General features: G+C 34.7%; 1 protein-coding gene across 8 annotated transcripts in view; it reads right to left on the bottom strand.

The window, feature by feature from the left end:
* NTNG1 (netrin G1) overlaps positions 1–15,601 on the bottom strand; it is a 473,391-nt gene that overhangs the window by 75,625 nt on the left and 382,165 nt on the right. For 2 of the 8 annotated variants that reach the window (XM_056819153.1, XM_056819152.1), the window contains exon 6: positions 4,489–4,548. The exons of 5 other annotated variants lie outside the window; for them this stretch is intronic. In XM_056819153.1, the coding sequence (XP_056675131.1) occupies positions 4,489–4,548 (60 nt within the window). Of the gene's footprint in view, positions 1–4,488; positions 4,549–7,017; positions 7,084–15,601 lie in introns of all 8 variants that reach the window. One more of the 8 variants, XM_003340406.4, reaches the window with a different exon arrangement.

The raw sequence follows: 15,601 nt of genomic DNA, 5'->3' as shown, positions 1-15,601 counted from the left end.
CTAAGACTTCTTAATCCTGCTGATTTTCCTTGACTGGGAACTCAAACCCAGTCTGGAAGTGGATCCACATTGACGGGTATGGTTGCTCTGTTCATCACTCTAGACTGAGCCCATTTGTCCCCAATATCATGAAACTAAAGTTGAGGGTTTCCTTTAAAGTAATTCTCCTTTGTAGATCTTTGTATCACTCTTTAAGGGTTTTCCAGTGGCCAGAATTGCCATTGGGAACACTGTTTGTTTTTTAATGGTGAGTTACCAATATTCATCTGGAGAGGCCAAAGTTTTCATTCAGCAAAACCTATAATGATAAGAATCTTTTATTCCCTCAATCCTCTCTGTTCCTTGCTATGAATCTGTAGGGACAGTTCATAAACAAGATTACCACCTAGTATATAATATGCTTTGTATTGAATCATTGCATCTTGGAGGCTCCATTTTGCTGATGATATTATCAGCAAAGAACAACTTGTCTTGGTAGAATACTGATTGGTGAATCTTGAAAGAAGAAGTTGAATTACCTCAGGAGATTTCAATCCTAATCAAAACTTTGCATGGAGGAAGAACTCTATAAAGACCTTTGAGGTTTAAAATGTCTTGTAATCTAAGATGGGAACTAATGCTAGTATTGATTGGATAGAATTTGAACAACACATATAGCCCCTTTGGCTCCCAAATCGACCTATGATACAGCTCCCAGTTGTGAAGAGAGGATATGGAAATGTTCTGAGAAAAGGAAAAGGCAAACAGTAACTGCAAAGCACTAGGTATCTTTTTTTAAAAAAATAGGGAACTTAAAATAAAGCATCATGGATCTTCATCTGAAAGGCATTAGTCTTCCATCTATCTAGGTCAAACCCCTCATTTTAGAGGTAAGGAAACTTATCAAATATACTCTAATATAACTAGGACAAACATTTACAGTTTTCATTTACATAACACATATTAGTTTATTAAATTAGTGTAGATGTTAGGATGCACTGAGCAAGACCCTGAGGGGATGATAATTGATATTCAGAAAAATGGCTCCCAGGCTGCTCCAAGATCTGAAGCAGTGGAGGACCTCTCAAAGGGCATAAATGTCCCCTAAATTTCCCACTGAGTTCTGTTCCTCATTTGCAACCCATCTAGAATGAATTTACAAAGAAAGACTGAATTCGTTAAAACTTTGGACTTAAAGAAATCATTCCTATCCAGGCAAATCATCTATTGGACTGAATTTGTGACTTTTTTCACAGGTTATTTAAATGTGGTGTGAAAATAGTCAGAGAGAACTCCTGAAATGTATTTAAATGGTTAGGAAGGGTAGGAAGTGTGCTTTCATTCTCATGATCATCATCCTCATTATAATTGTCACCAAAAGCAATAAACACTTTTTGAGTTCCTGCTATGTTCAAGCCCCACGTCAGGCACAGGGGTGATATATAGGTTCTGTCTGCTTCATGCTTACCATACATTGGGAGAGGTAGAAAAGGTGACTATGAAGATAAATAGCAGAAATGTAGCATATACTTTCTGGCAAGCAAGGCATGTGGACTCAGGAAATCAGAGGAGAGAGAAAAAAATAGCCCATTTTTTTCAGAAGAAAAGGTAGAAATGTCGATTAGTGGAGATGATTAGAAATGAATAGTGTTTAGAAATGATTCAGAATGAGGTCACAGAGATGGGAAGAGAAAAAAGAGAGTAAGAATAAGAAAGTTAAAAGGGAGGGGAAAGTTTGAGTCTCCTGGCTGTCTTAGATCTGCTTTTATTTTGTTGGGGGGGGGTTTCCTCTCTGGGTTCTGGATGATAGGATGTGCAAAATATGCAGTGGCATATCATGGGTTAAAAATAAACAATGCCAGTTTTGGGGTAAATGAGTAAAACTAGAGTTCTTTCATCTGGTTGTTTTGATTGAGAGAAAAAATATTGCTAGGTTCTGAATAGCAAATGATGAATACATTGAAGTGGTCACATTATTTGAATTCTGACTTCATATTTTCATTAGGCTCAAATCAATTACTATTTTTTACATAATTATAGCTTGAAATAGTGTGAATTTGAAGTCACGCAATCACTTCTTGGGGTTTGTTATTTGCACTAATTTGGACCTAGTTACAGCTAGGAATATTAAAGTATGGTGAGTGCTTATGTTTTCTCTTCTCGGAAGTTTAAGAAAAATGTTTGTTCGTGTTCTGGCTTAAATTCATATTTCTAAGATGGTAGAAAAGCTAGAGAGCACCACAAATCTTTTATCTCATGGAAATGGAGATGGAAATAGCAGGAATATATTTAGTCTAGACTTAATAAAAGTATTCTAAAACCCCAGGCTTAAACCAAAAGAGAAATAAGTAAGAAGGTTGAGACCAAAGGTATTCTGGATCTAGTTCATGACTCAAGTGAGTCAACTATTAAATTATCATTGTAAAGAAAATTGACAAATTTTAAAATTTAGGGCTTGTTTTACTGATTGTATAGACTTAAGAAATACTTGAAAAAATATTGATTCAGATCAAATTTAAAAAATTTTTACATATAGTTCCCCCTTTCCCCTTGGAGAGCTAGTTATAAAACATTTACCAACATAAAACTCATTGCAGATTGTGTCCAGTGGAATCTTTATTAATGCTTTAGGATCATACCTAGAATGTTTTTGTAATGATTTAGAAATCATTCCTTCCATAATCCAATTAAGCCATGGGGGGGGGGGGGAAGTCCATTCCTGAAACCAAAAGGTTCATTTTAACCAATCACAGGGAAAGGTTTGTCAAAGTCACTTTAGGTAGCGCTACTTTCTCTCTTTTTCTCTGCCTTTCCCTGTCTCTCTGTCTGTCTCTGTCTCTGTCTCTCTGCCTGTGTGTACATGTCTCTCTATATCTCTCAGATTAGGAATTTTGAATATCTATTGTTTTGTTTGCACAAACATTTACTTCTGGTATAAAAAATCTGGAAGCTCTTTTGCTATTGACTCAGTGACTTGATCCCAAAGACTCAAATTATAAAATAAATTAAATGTATCTTTCTATAGAAAAAAAAGTCCATCTTTTTATTCATTGAATAAAGACTTCCTTTCTTTGATGGAAAGTCAGGGACTCCGCAGTTCTGTTTTCTTAAATGACACGTCAAAATTCAGGTTAAGGCATCTCTGGCAAATGCCCTGAAAATAGTATTTCCTGAGATGACTTGGAAGAGGCAACTTTTTGAAAGTTGCTTTTATATATATAGTTTTTATTCTGGTTAATATTTCTTGAAATGATGAAGAAAGTAATTTCTGCTTTACTTTCAGTGCCTTGATTTGACATTTTGTGAGGCCCTATGTTTACCATAGAACACCAACTTCTCACTAGTACACATATATACATATATTCATATGTCTGTATCTGTATGTCATCAACGTACATTTATCCCATTAGTATAATTACCTTCTCTTGAAATTTTGAACCCATTTAGATTTCTTTCAACAGTAACCTTTTGATCCTTTTTGATATTTAAAATCACACTTTGACAAACGTCAAGAGATGTATTTTAGGCAATCTTGGCTTCATTCTTTCCCCTCAATATTTCTTTACTAATGTTTCTCTACAAAACACAAAGGGACAAAGCCTGCCTGGATTGGATCCTTGGAAGCAACTTGATTAAATTTCACGAGGAATAGTCAGGCTTGTTTTGATCATTTTCACTGATTAGGTCAAACTAAGATCAGAATTTTGAGAAAGAAACTTATTTCTCTGTAATTGGTATTGCATGAAAGATGACACATGCCCAACAATTAAGTATGAGAAACAAAACGCACCCATCATGTACAACACATTAAAAGGGAAATGGTGACACAAAGGAGAATGTTTCCTCAAGAATCTTCAGCCTTTGAGTGACAGATATGAGCTGAGCTTGAGTCACAGATGAGAAACTGCTGTCTCTCATTTAAGGAAGGCAACAGAACTCGAATATTTTCAGGAAATAATGCAATTATGTAATCTGAAACATTCCTTTCACTGAAGTGCCCCAAAGGCTAAAATGATCAGAAGTATAAATTCAGTATAATGGGATTATTTCCAATATTTTGTGGGGAGATACTTTATCACTGAATAATATGGACAAAAGGAATTGCACCTACTATTATTTCCTAACAGGAAAAAAAAAAGAATACATGAAACTAACAGAAGTGGGTTTCCTTATTTACCACATAAATGAGTAACCACATTAAAACTCAAACATTCATTTTCAAAACAGGAATCTAAACTGTTATATTCTTATTCACACATCAATCCCACAGAAAACAAATGTGGCAGCATTGTTTTAATTGCAAGCAAATTTAAGTGTGAAACATCTTTTTTTTTGGGGGGGGATGTATGGTTGACATTCTCAGTGCTACTAGATGCATCTATTGGTATCATCCGCATGCCTCACCAAGAAGCTGATGGGAACACTTCACAGATATTCTAGATTCATACAGTGCAATGTTTCACAACACATAACACCATGAAATCACTGTATGAATCCAAGAATTCCTACCTCTCTTGTGGTTTGCAACTTGAACAGAAGAAACTGTTGACAAAGCTAATTTGGGAGCAACTGGATAGTTTAAAAGAATGAACAGCAAATTAGAAAGGTACCACATAGGAACAAAAGAGCAACTTTCAAAAACGTAATCATTTGGCAATGAAATTTTAAAATTCAGTCCACCTGAAAAGAAACTCTGCATGAATATACTATTTGTAACTGTTGTTTGGGGATTCTTTTTCTTCATTTTGGCTCATGTGCTTACTTTTTGTTCAGTGTTTGGTTTTCTTTCTTTGAAAAAGATGGGTGCTACGTGGCTGAAAACTGTTAAAATTGTCAGTAATGAAGATTGTCAAAAATGATGGCTATCATTAAAATCATACCATTATGGATCAAATGAAAACAGAATATTTTGGACATATAATACAGGTGATTTAGGCTCCTTAGTAAGCCTATTTCCTCTTAGAAGGATTTTTGTTTGTTTGTCTTATTCTTTTACTTCAATTCATCAGATAATTTGATTTGGAAAAATAAAAGCTGATACACATACAACCAGTTTGATCACCTCTGGTTGGATTGAACAGCTACAGAGTTATCACACAGCATCTTTAATTTTGAAACGAACAGAATTGAACCAACTTAGTAAAACTCACCAAGTCAATTTGGTTAAGTCCCAGCCTGATGGATCCCAGAGAAGTCTAGATATTAACTGTTTAAGTCTGTCCTTTGAAGTCTAGAAATTCCTGTGACTATCAGGCATAAGCTTGGTGACTTATTTTTTCTCCTTTGTTCTGGTTGCCATTTGTTAACCAGCTTTTCATGAAGGACAGTTGGCACAAGAAGCAAAGGCCACATTAAGATGACAAGACAAAGCACGACCAGGCTGAGGTATGATTGTCCTAAACTAAAATCTCTAGTCCAACAATTTTATCTCAAATGGTCAGTTTTGAAACAAATCCATTTGCAATCAATCATAGCAGTCAAGGGAATATTGCCCACAATACTTGAAGGAGGGTTTTGTGCTGTGACCCTCACTAAACTGAAGCAGGATCACTTAAATAGGTCTTTTGGGGCTTTTGAACAATAGGTAATCTTGGACAATTGGAACTGAACTTTAGGGGGTTTGGTAAGTTTTATATCTTTCTGTTATATAATTTATTGAACTATAAAATCCAGTGTAAAATATAGGATGGCACTGCATTGAAATGTTTCCATTTAGTTTGCTGAGAAATAGCACGGCTAAACCTGTCTACTAATCTTTAAAGAATTATACTAAAAGGGAGAGAGCTTGATCTGTATTTCTTCTTACACGTGAGCATGGGGAAACTTGGAGAAAATTCATTTGGAGCAGATGATTAAGATAATTCTATTTGTTAGTAATGTATGTATCTAGGACAGTCTCTGTTTCATCACTCATCAAGGACTGAAAATGTGGCCCTTCCAATTGAATTCTTCAACAAATTGCTAATATATTTTGTTTTGCTGAGCAACCATTTCCTGGTTCCTCCTTTTGCCCATTTCCTTCTCCATCTGTATTCATTAGAGTTTAAAAGGAACATCCTGTATATAAGAATCAGGGCAAGTTGAAGGCCAAAGATATGTGTTTATTTATTTGTCTGCATGAAGAAAAGATGGGGAAGAGGAGAAAAGGGAAATAATGCCATAAAAAAAGTTTTCATTTATATTTGGTTACAGATATTATAGCTTCTAAGTTAAAATAAGACCAAAATGCCGATATATCTTGTCTATTTATTACTGGGTTTTAAACTGTGGTCATATTTCATCCTGTGGCACTATTCACCCTACAGGCTGTCAATAATATTGTCTGAGTCGTTGGAACTGGGGAAACAGAAAAATTGCACTGAGGACAGAAGACAGGTTGTCATTCGTACCAATGGGAATGCTTACATAAATAATCAAAGACAGATGGTCATATGCTAACTCAGGTCTAGTTCAAAGGGGAAAAATAGATCCAAATTCCAATAATATAGTCTACATAAAACATCAGTAAGAGGAATCAGGGGCTTGAGGGTTAGATAAGCTTCACAAAGCTATTTCTCACACATTCTCTTCCACTCTGTATACAAAGTTTATAAAATTTAGTTCCCTTAAGAAAATAAAAGCAAACAAGAAATATTTTAAATGGGTTTGATGAAGACAATGGGAGCATCAGGTCATTATCATGTTTCCAACTTATAGTTCTCATGATACTGTGAAGGCCAATTAAATACATAGATAAATAATTACATTTTCCTGGGGGAGATATTCTATGCAAATATGCTAAAGTGCTTATAACTTTGATTAGAGCTTATTTTTTTTTCTTTTATTAACAATGTGCCCCAAATCTTTATTGCAGTAGACTAAGATCTGGCCTCAGGTTCTTTCTAATATTAGATTGTGTGCACATGTAGGCGTGTGTGTGTGTGTGTGTGTGTGTGTGTATGTTTGTGTGCTTTCAGTGCCAAGGGAAAAAAATTAAAATAGGATTTCATGAAAGGAATTTCAGTGACTGAGATCGGGAAGAATTTTGCAGGTTCCTACCTTGCTTTGGATTAGAAACCTCAAGGGAAGAAATATTCGGCCATATCCTATCAAACTTGGGAGGATCTGCATACGTCAGGAAAAATTAGGATTTGTTATTTTCATTTCTAGAATATTGCTGTTGGGTCTAAACAGAAAATTGTATGGACAAAGACACAAACCACAAACATCTGCTCTTTTACTGGTCCATGGTTCACTTAAACCATACATGACGTCCACACTGAACAACAACGACAACAATAACAACAACAAGAGGGAAAAGGAAACAAGCAATTGATGATTCCCGAAACATCAAATGGAAATTCAATATATAGCCTCTTCCTTATCATGGCTATATATTGATTATCATGTTTGGATTATGCCCATTTGGAAAACATTTTATTGTTCTTTTTAAATTCAACTGCTTATGGAAACCTGGTGCCTGAAACAAGATGATAACACTGAAGTAAGCATTTCTTCACTGGCACCGTCCTCAACAGGCAACCCATATCTATAGATATGGACTAGCTTTATAGTCTTTTCTACAAAAGACGAGAATATATTTTAAGTGTGAGTCATTATCTTTCAAAAACCATGAATCTAGGGACTACTTAAAAATCATATTCTGAATGGAAAATATTTAACTAAAGTTGTTCTAATACATTTCAAATAGTATTCTAATACTATCATTTCTTTTCATCAAAGTTTTTTTTTACCTCAATTTACTGGTTAAAAGCCACAAGTTGCTTTGTTTCTCAGACCCTCTTAGATCTGACAGTGTTCAGGAATTAGATGATCTGTCAAAGTAGAGAGAGTATTGGGAAAGGAAGGGGCACATATTTGGAATCCCCCCCTTTTGTGGGGATGGAGAAGTCATGAACTCTTTCATTGGAGTTGAAGTAGTCTTGCACTTGGAATCAGGAATCCTGCTTTCAAATATGGCCATGATTCTTCCTAGTTAAGTGCCCACTGAGCAATCACTTCAGCTCTCTCTGAATCTCAGTTTTCTCACCCATAAAACAGGGCATAATGATGCTTGCATTATCTGCATCTTAGGGTTGTTGTGAGGAAAGCATTGGATAAATTGTGAAATGTTATAGACACAAGTAAATGATTGCTATTCTGTTCCTTCTAGGCCCAGTTCAAGTCCAGCTTCCCCTTATGAAGCCTCCCCTCGGCATCCGAGCTCACATGAATATTGTTCTCCATTGCAATAGCACTGAGGATCAAGCAACAGTGAAGTACTATAGAAAATGCACTGTACAGGTAGATCAAAGCTTAGGTCCTAGACTTGGATCCATTACTTTTTAGTTATACAAACTGGACAAGTCATTACATTTGTCATATGAACAAAGAGCCATTTTGAATCTTCTCTGAGCCTTAATTTCCTTAGCTATAAATTGGGGGTGAAAACATCTTTGCAAGACTTACCTCATAGAACTCCTTTAAGAAAAGCCTTTTGTAAATCTTAAAGCATTATAGGCATAGGAGTTATTACTATTAGAAGAAAAACTTATATAAAATGCTCTCTAATGATTGTTGTTCAGTTATTTTTCAGTTCAGTTTTTCAGTTTTCAGACTCTTCCTAATCCCATTTGGGGTTTTCATGGCAAAGATACTGGAGTGGTTTGCCATTTCCTGCTCCAGTTCATTTTATAGATGAGGAAACTGAGGCAAAGGTTAGGATTAAGTGACTTGCTAGTGAGTGTCTGAGACCAGATTTGAACTCAGGAAAATGAGTCTTCTTGACTCTAGGCCTGACACTTTAATCACTGCACCACCCAGCTGCTCCACCTGTAAAGGGCCATAAAGACATAAAGGATTTAGAACCTAATACATCACATGTGACTTTATATTGTGAGTGAGCTAATTGATGATACTGATAGGGATTAATTCTCCTCCTAGATGGGAAGATCCTTGAATGTAGGGAACAAGCTTTATCCATCATCATACACAAATGATGCTAAATGTAGTGCCCATCAGGGAGTATATGATGGATCGGTGCCATGATGCACTGAATGCTTGATTTGGATTTAGGAAGACCTGAATTCAAACATTTCCTCACCATTTTGACTGTGTGACCCTGGACAGACAAGTCACTAAATCTTCAGCCTCAGTTTCCTCCTCATTCATGGAGTATATTCAGACTCACAATATTGGACCTCAGAGTTATATAAAATGTAGTAAATTATTTCAGCCCACTTGGAAATAAGTATTGAAAATTTGAATAATGTGACCACTTCAGAGAGTTTATTTTTCTCACTAATGTAGTCTTGATGTAATGGCATCTACCTCCTAAGGTTTTTTTGAGGATCAAATGAGACCATATGAAAGGTGTTTGTAAACCTTAAATCTCAGAAACACTAGCTATCAATTATCATTCTTTTTGTGTTCTTATTAAAATGTATTGTTAATACTGAAAAGATATTGATCATATTCTTTCTTCTATTAGTATAATATAGAAGGAAAACCATCTAATATGTCACAGGGTTTTACTTTGACTTGTGACATACCTTTATAATTTCAGAAGTTTTAAAACAAAGTTGATCTATCCATGTTGTAATACTAATAAAGACTCATTTATCTCATGCCAAGATTCCTGGATGAAGAAATAAAAATTGAGTGTATTATCTTTGGCTTGCTCAAAGCTGAAGATTCAAAAAGTGCAGATTTCCCCCTCTTTCCTCTTGTTCCCAAATGGATCTAGTCATCGAGGAAACAAAGTGCCTATGTGATCCACAGAAATGTTCATTTTCACATGGGTGTTTTGGGTCTTGTAATCAATCAGTCAGTTGACAAGCATTTTTAAAGTAACTGCTATAGGTCCCATGCTAAGCACTGGGTAAATGAATAAAGGAAAAAAATCCCTGCTCTTAAATAATATATATTTTAATGGAGGATAAAACATGTAATAAATTGGTGACAAGATAAATAGAGAGAAGATAAAGATAATATGAAAAGGGGGCCAGTAACACCTATAGGAACTAGGAATGTCCTGTCAAAAAAAAATGGGATTTGGGTTTTGTTGGCTTAAAGGAAGATAGTGAAACTAAGAGTTAGTGGTGTGGGGGCAGAGCTTTCCAAGCATGGGAGACAGACAGTGGGAAGGAGATGGGAGATGGAAGCACAATTGGACTAGTATATCTAGATTGGAGTATGTAGATACAAAAAAAAGTATAGGAAGTCTGGAAAAGGACAGGTCATGAGGAGTTTTAGCCAGAGGATTTTTGATATTTAATCATGGAGATAATGGAGAGCCATGGGCAAGGGGGGCTGAATTGTCAGTCCAACTCTTTAGGAAAAAAATCACTTTGGTACCTAAAATAGATGATGGATCAGAATGGGGAAAGTCTTAAGGCAGGGAGACCAGCTGAAAAACTATTTGCTGAAAAAAAAAACCTTGAAAACCTGGTCATGGCTCTAATTGAAATAAGTAACTTTATAAAAGATAATATGTAACAGTTTTGAATAAAATATACATTTGTATTTCAGTTGAGAACCAGACATTAATTTTAAGTATGTGTGTGTGTGTGTGCATGATAGAAATTCTATCTTCCCTTTATCTGAAAATGTTCTAAGAAGTAAATTCCCTTTCGGTAGTAGAACTCAGCATAATATTTAAGTTGGAATAACATAGGCAGGTAATGAGAAAGAGACTTGGTCAATTATTAGCTATACAGGGTCTCCTTCCAAAGTTTCTTCTCAGAAATGATTCAGAAAAAAAAAATTATTCTACACTTTAAGCAAATCAATTCATTAATTGGGACATTCTTCAATTAAACAACTATCCAATTGAGCATTATCGCAAGAAAATTTTATAAAAGTTTATATTTTATGTCATACTATTTATATGTGTTTGCATTTTATTTTAGTTCTTTTTATATTCATTGACATTTTAAAGTTAATTACTATGTTACAGGATGCTAGGGAGTCCATTTTTAGACTCTTAAAATATTTGGCCATTAATGAAGACTGGATAGATCATCTCACTTTCTGACACAGAATTCCTGAACTGGAAGTTCCTTTGAAGTCTTTATCCAATACATAAAGCTGTCTAAGACACTGACCAAGATGACATCCAACCTCGGCCTCACAAACTCCAATGACAAGAAACCTGCTCCCTCGCAAGGCTAGTGACTCCATTTTTAGATAGATCAGCTCATATACTTAGTTTGAGTCATAATCTGCCTCCCTGAAACTTCTCCCCTAAATTTTAGGGGCAAGCAGAGGAGGTTTGATCCCCACAATATCTAATTTGCCAGTAAATGATTACAAAGGCAGAAATTTAAGTTAAAACTTTAGAAACTGACTTTTTTCAAATTATAGCTTCTCAAGTTGTATATGTATGTGTTTGTACATGTGTGGGTGTTTTGGCCATCCCCATGGTTATGTAAGGACTCTTAGCTTTGTTGTCACATTAGAAAACAAGCTGATCAGCAATGAAATTTTTCCCCATTGCAAGGCCAGGCCTAATTTTCTTGGACAAGCAAATCTCTTAAAAGCCCAACAAACCTGTCCTCGTACTAAGTCGGTTAGTTAGATGATGATACAGTTTCACAGTGTACCATTATTAGGACCTTTAGGACACCATGACCTAAACATGATGTCATAAAAGAGGGATAAGAAAAATTGCAAAGAAACTTCTCAAGTCAATATTTAATATTATTGGTGGTTTCATATTTTATCTCCTACCTACATTTTATTATTTTTAATATTAATTATTTTTAAAAGTAACTTAAAATCAGACAAATACTTCCCCCCCCCCATAAGGTACAGAATGGTGCACTGGGTAAGACAGACTGAATAGAGATTAGAAAATCTGAATTTTTAGCACCAATTTACTATGTAATCTGTGGCAAATCAAATGATATCTCCAGGCCTCAGTTTCCTCATCTATAAACTTAGGAGGTTGGACTCTATAGTGTATAAATGGGGATTTCACTATATAAGCCCATCTTGCCCAAACCCTTGTCACTAGATCAATCGAAGATCATATGTTGCCTTTGTTAATTTTTACATAGATGATGATGGATGGATTTCAACAAGACTGGTTAAATTACATACAACCTTTAGAGAATTTAATAAGCTAAGAATTTAATTGTGATTTTAAGGGGTCTTCAGAAATAATTTTATATAACTAGTGGTTTCTGAATGGATGACATTTTATATGAATATATATATATATATATACACACACACATATATATATATTATAGAGAATGTTATTTTAAAGTTAGAGAAACAAAGAAATGTTCCTACCAAGGTGTTTATATGTATCAGGAAGCCTGAAAAAGAGCTCCTGCAAAACTCTTCATTTTAATTTACTTCCAGGAGAATAATCTAGATTTCTTGATGATGTTCTAGACCCAAATAAGTTCTACTTTGTTTAAAAATGTTTGCCAAGGTTGAAAGATTTGCAAAATCTGTAAAAGTTGTGACAAATATCCATCAGTTCATAGGGGATTTTATGTCATACTTATGTGAACTATGATAGTGGGTTTGTTTGCCATTGTAATTAACTGGGCTATTGTGCATTTGGGGGACTTCGGTATTTCTTTCAATGTGCATTATCTACTGTGTTACTATTTTATTCTGAAACTCATTTGTACTCACACATGGCTGACAGTGTGTCACTGATTTTATGCTATATATTTTTGATTTTTAAAACTTTTTTAGCTTTGATTTTTATTGTATGTGCAATATAGTGTCTGAGTTTTATTTTTTCTCTCCTTTTTGTATTTGAAGCACATGTCAACAGTGTTGAGAAGATTTTTCTTTATTTTTTTAATTTTGCAGTAATATAAGTTTTAAATACATTTGTTCTAATATTAATGCATACCCAAAAAAACTTTAGACTATAAAAATGATGCCATTGTTTAAAAAAAAATATGGGACTTTGCTTAGTGATTCTGTCTGATCCCAGGACAAGAGAATTCAAAAAGAGCCATTGCACAGTGCCACAGAAGCACAAAGCTAAACTGCATAGTGCCAATGGAGAACAAGGTCAAAGAGACCAACCAATCCTGATGGGATTGATGAAAATTTTGAGCCAAGACAAGAGAACTTGAACTTGTTTGGGGTTCGAGGTTGCAGATGTTTAACATGTGTTAAACGCAGGTCTTCCTTGTCCCACATTCTACCAAGTATCTCAAATTTGGCTCCTACCTGGCTCCTATAATGTAGTCCCTTTTCTGTCTTTCATAGTGTGGCAAACTTTCTGTAGTCCTAGCTACTGATTGGGTAGTTCATAATTTCTTAAATCATTTTAATTGGGCCCTGATTCAAGGATCTGTTATAGGTTTGTTTTTCCTTTACTTAGATTTTTTTAGACATGAAACGTTTACATTTTGTATTATATGCACAAGTTATTTTCTCTTTTATTTGGATTTTCATGTTTTTTTAAATTTTCTTTTGCAAATTGATTCATATAGCTCATAACATAACCATGCATCCCTGAGTGATCCCTGTGTTTGTTATTATTCATCTCAGGGGGGCCAAGTTATTGTTGTGAACTTTAATTTAAATTTGAGCAATTTAAAGATAAGAAACTTGCTACCTCCCAGAATCCAGAATGTGCCATGAAGATAGATGCCTGCAGAGACCACATGCTGCACCAGAAGATCCAGAGTGAACTTTGGATATGAATTGAACTATGGGGGTTTGAAATGCTTTTGTTTTGAATGTATACTCTTATGCCAAAGGGGACTGCCCCCAAATTGGCTTTTTGTTAAACTAGTAATCATTGGTTTTGTTCGTTATCCGCAAATTATTGCAATCTTAAAGTTGATTATGTTTTCATGGTTCTTTTGGGGAAACTCGTTTCCCAAAAGGATCACAGGGAGGTATGTATAAATGGAGATTTTGAGCCTTTGGACTTCATCCCCCAGAAGTCCTTTGTATTTCCCAAAATTCCATTTTCCTGCATCCTCACGTTTTGCTTGATTGTATTTAAGTGGCTGTAACTCCTCCCTCTCTCTCTCTTTTGGACCTGAGACCGGGCTGGTCAGGCAGTTCTTTTGCTTTAGTTATTATTAATCAAACTTTATAAAATATAATATTTAGTTCTTGATTATTAATTTTAAAACCCACAATAGGCCTTTTAAATTTTATAATTCCAGGATATTTTGGAGGCTTGGAGGCTATTAGAGAAGTATAATTACTGCTACAAAAAACATAGGTTTTTAAATTTAGTTGTAAATGAATCTCATTATGATGAAAAAAAATTGTAATAACCAAAAGATTCTAAGAAATACTAGTCAATGGTCCAATCATTGAGCAACATTCAATGTGGCAATTTTTTCAAGAAAAAAATAAGTATTTAAAAGATCTTTTGAGTTTTGTTATAATGGATTTGGACCATATGCGAGTGTCAGAAGATTTATTTCTCATATCTCTATTATCCCAATGGATAGAAGAAATTCTTTTAATCAGTGAGAGGGGATACAATAGCTGGTGAATCTGTCTGTCTGTCTCTGTCTGTCTCTCTGATCTGACTAGATACATAACCTAACATCTTTAACCATCAATTCCATATGAAAATAAGGGGATTAAATCAGCTGGTCTCTGAGGACCCTTCCATCTCTAAAGCTATGATTTTATGATTCTATGAGATTTTAACAATTCATTCTCTCCAAAATAATTAATAAATTCAGATTAGAATACTATATAACACATCAATATGGGTACATATAGTATTTTACTCCTTTTGTAAGTATATACACACACCTACATATACATATATGGGCTGCTAGGTGGCATAATGGTAGATAAGAGTGCTAGGTTTAAAGTAAAAAGACTCATTTTCTTGAATTCAAATCTTGCTTCAAACACTTACTAGCTGTGTGACCTTGGGCAAGTCACTTAACTATTTTTAACCTTTGTTTCTTCGTCTGTAAAACAAACTGGAGAAGAAAATGGTAAACTGCCTTAATATCTTTGCCAAGAAAACCTCAAAATTAGATCATCAATAGTCATATATTACTGAAATGACTAAACCAACATATAATTATATGTGTCTATATATACATATAAGCACACACGTGTTTGTGTATATTCATATGTGTGTTCTACTACTTTGTACTAGTAGAGCAATATACACACATTGATTTATTATCTATAGATCACTATCTCTCTGTCTATCTGTCAATCTATCTACCCACCTATCTATCTTTCTATCTCTATATTTAGAGATAGAGATAGAGATATATACTACTCTGCCAGTATAAGGAATTAAATTTTGCTGTAGTGGGAATTAGGGGACCTGAGTGCTAGTCTTAGTCCTATGACTTCCTAGCAAGATGATGGTGGGCATACCATAGATTTCTTTTTATAGAAAACAGTGGTGTCAAACAAAAGAAACTCAGAGGTCCCTCTAGCTAAAATTGCATGAATGTAAATAATAGCTTCATAGTGTGGAGGGATCTTCTGCACCAAGACATGGCAAATGCAAATGCATCCAGAGAAGCTTCATAATTAGGTCGCACTTGCTCTATGAATAATAAATCGCTCTACCTTACATGTAGGGAAATATATAATGTCTTTGTTTTTCTCAAATCATATGTCAAGACCTCAAATTAGGAAAATGGATGATTCACACAATGCAAAC

Source organism: Monodelphis domestica, chromosome 2 (assembly GCF_027887165.1).
Source record: "Monodelphis domestica isolate mMonDom1 chromosome 2, mMonDom1.pri, whole genome shotgun sequence".
Taxonomy (NCBI): Eukaryota; Metazoa; Chordata; class Mammalia; order Didelphimorphia; family Didelphidae; genus Monodelphis; species Monodelphis domestica.
Note: the sequence above shows the minus strand (reverse complement) of the source record. Positions and strands in the feature narration are given on the sequence as shown.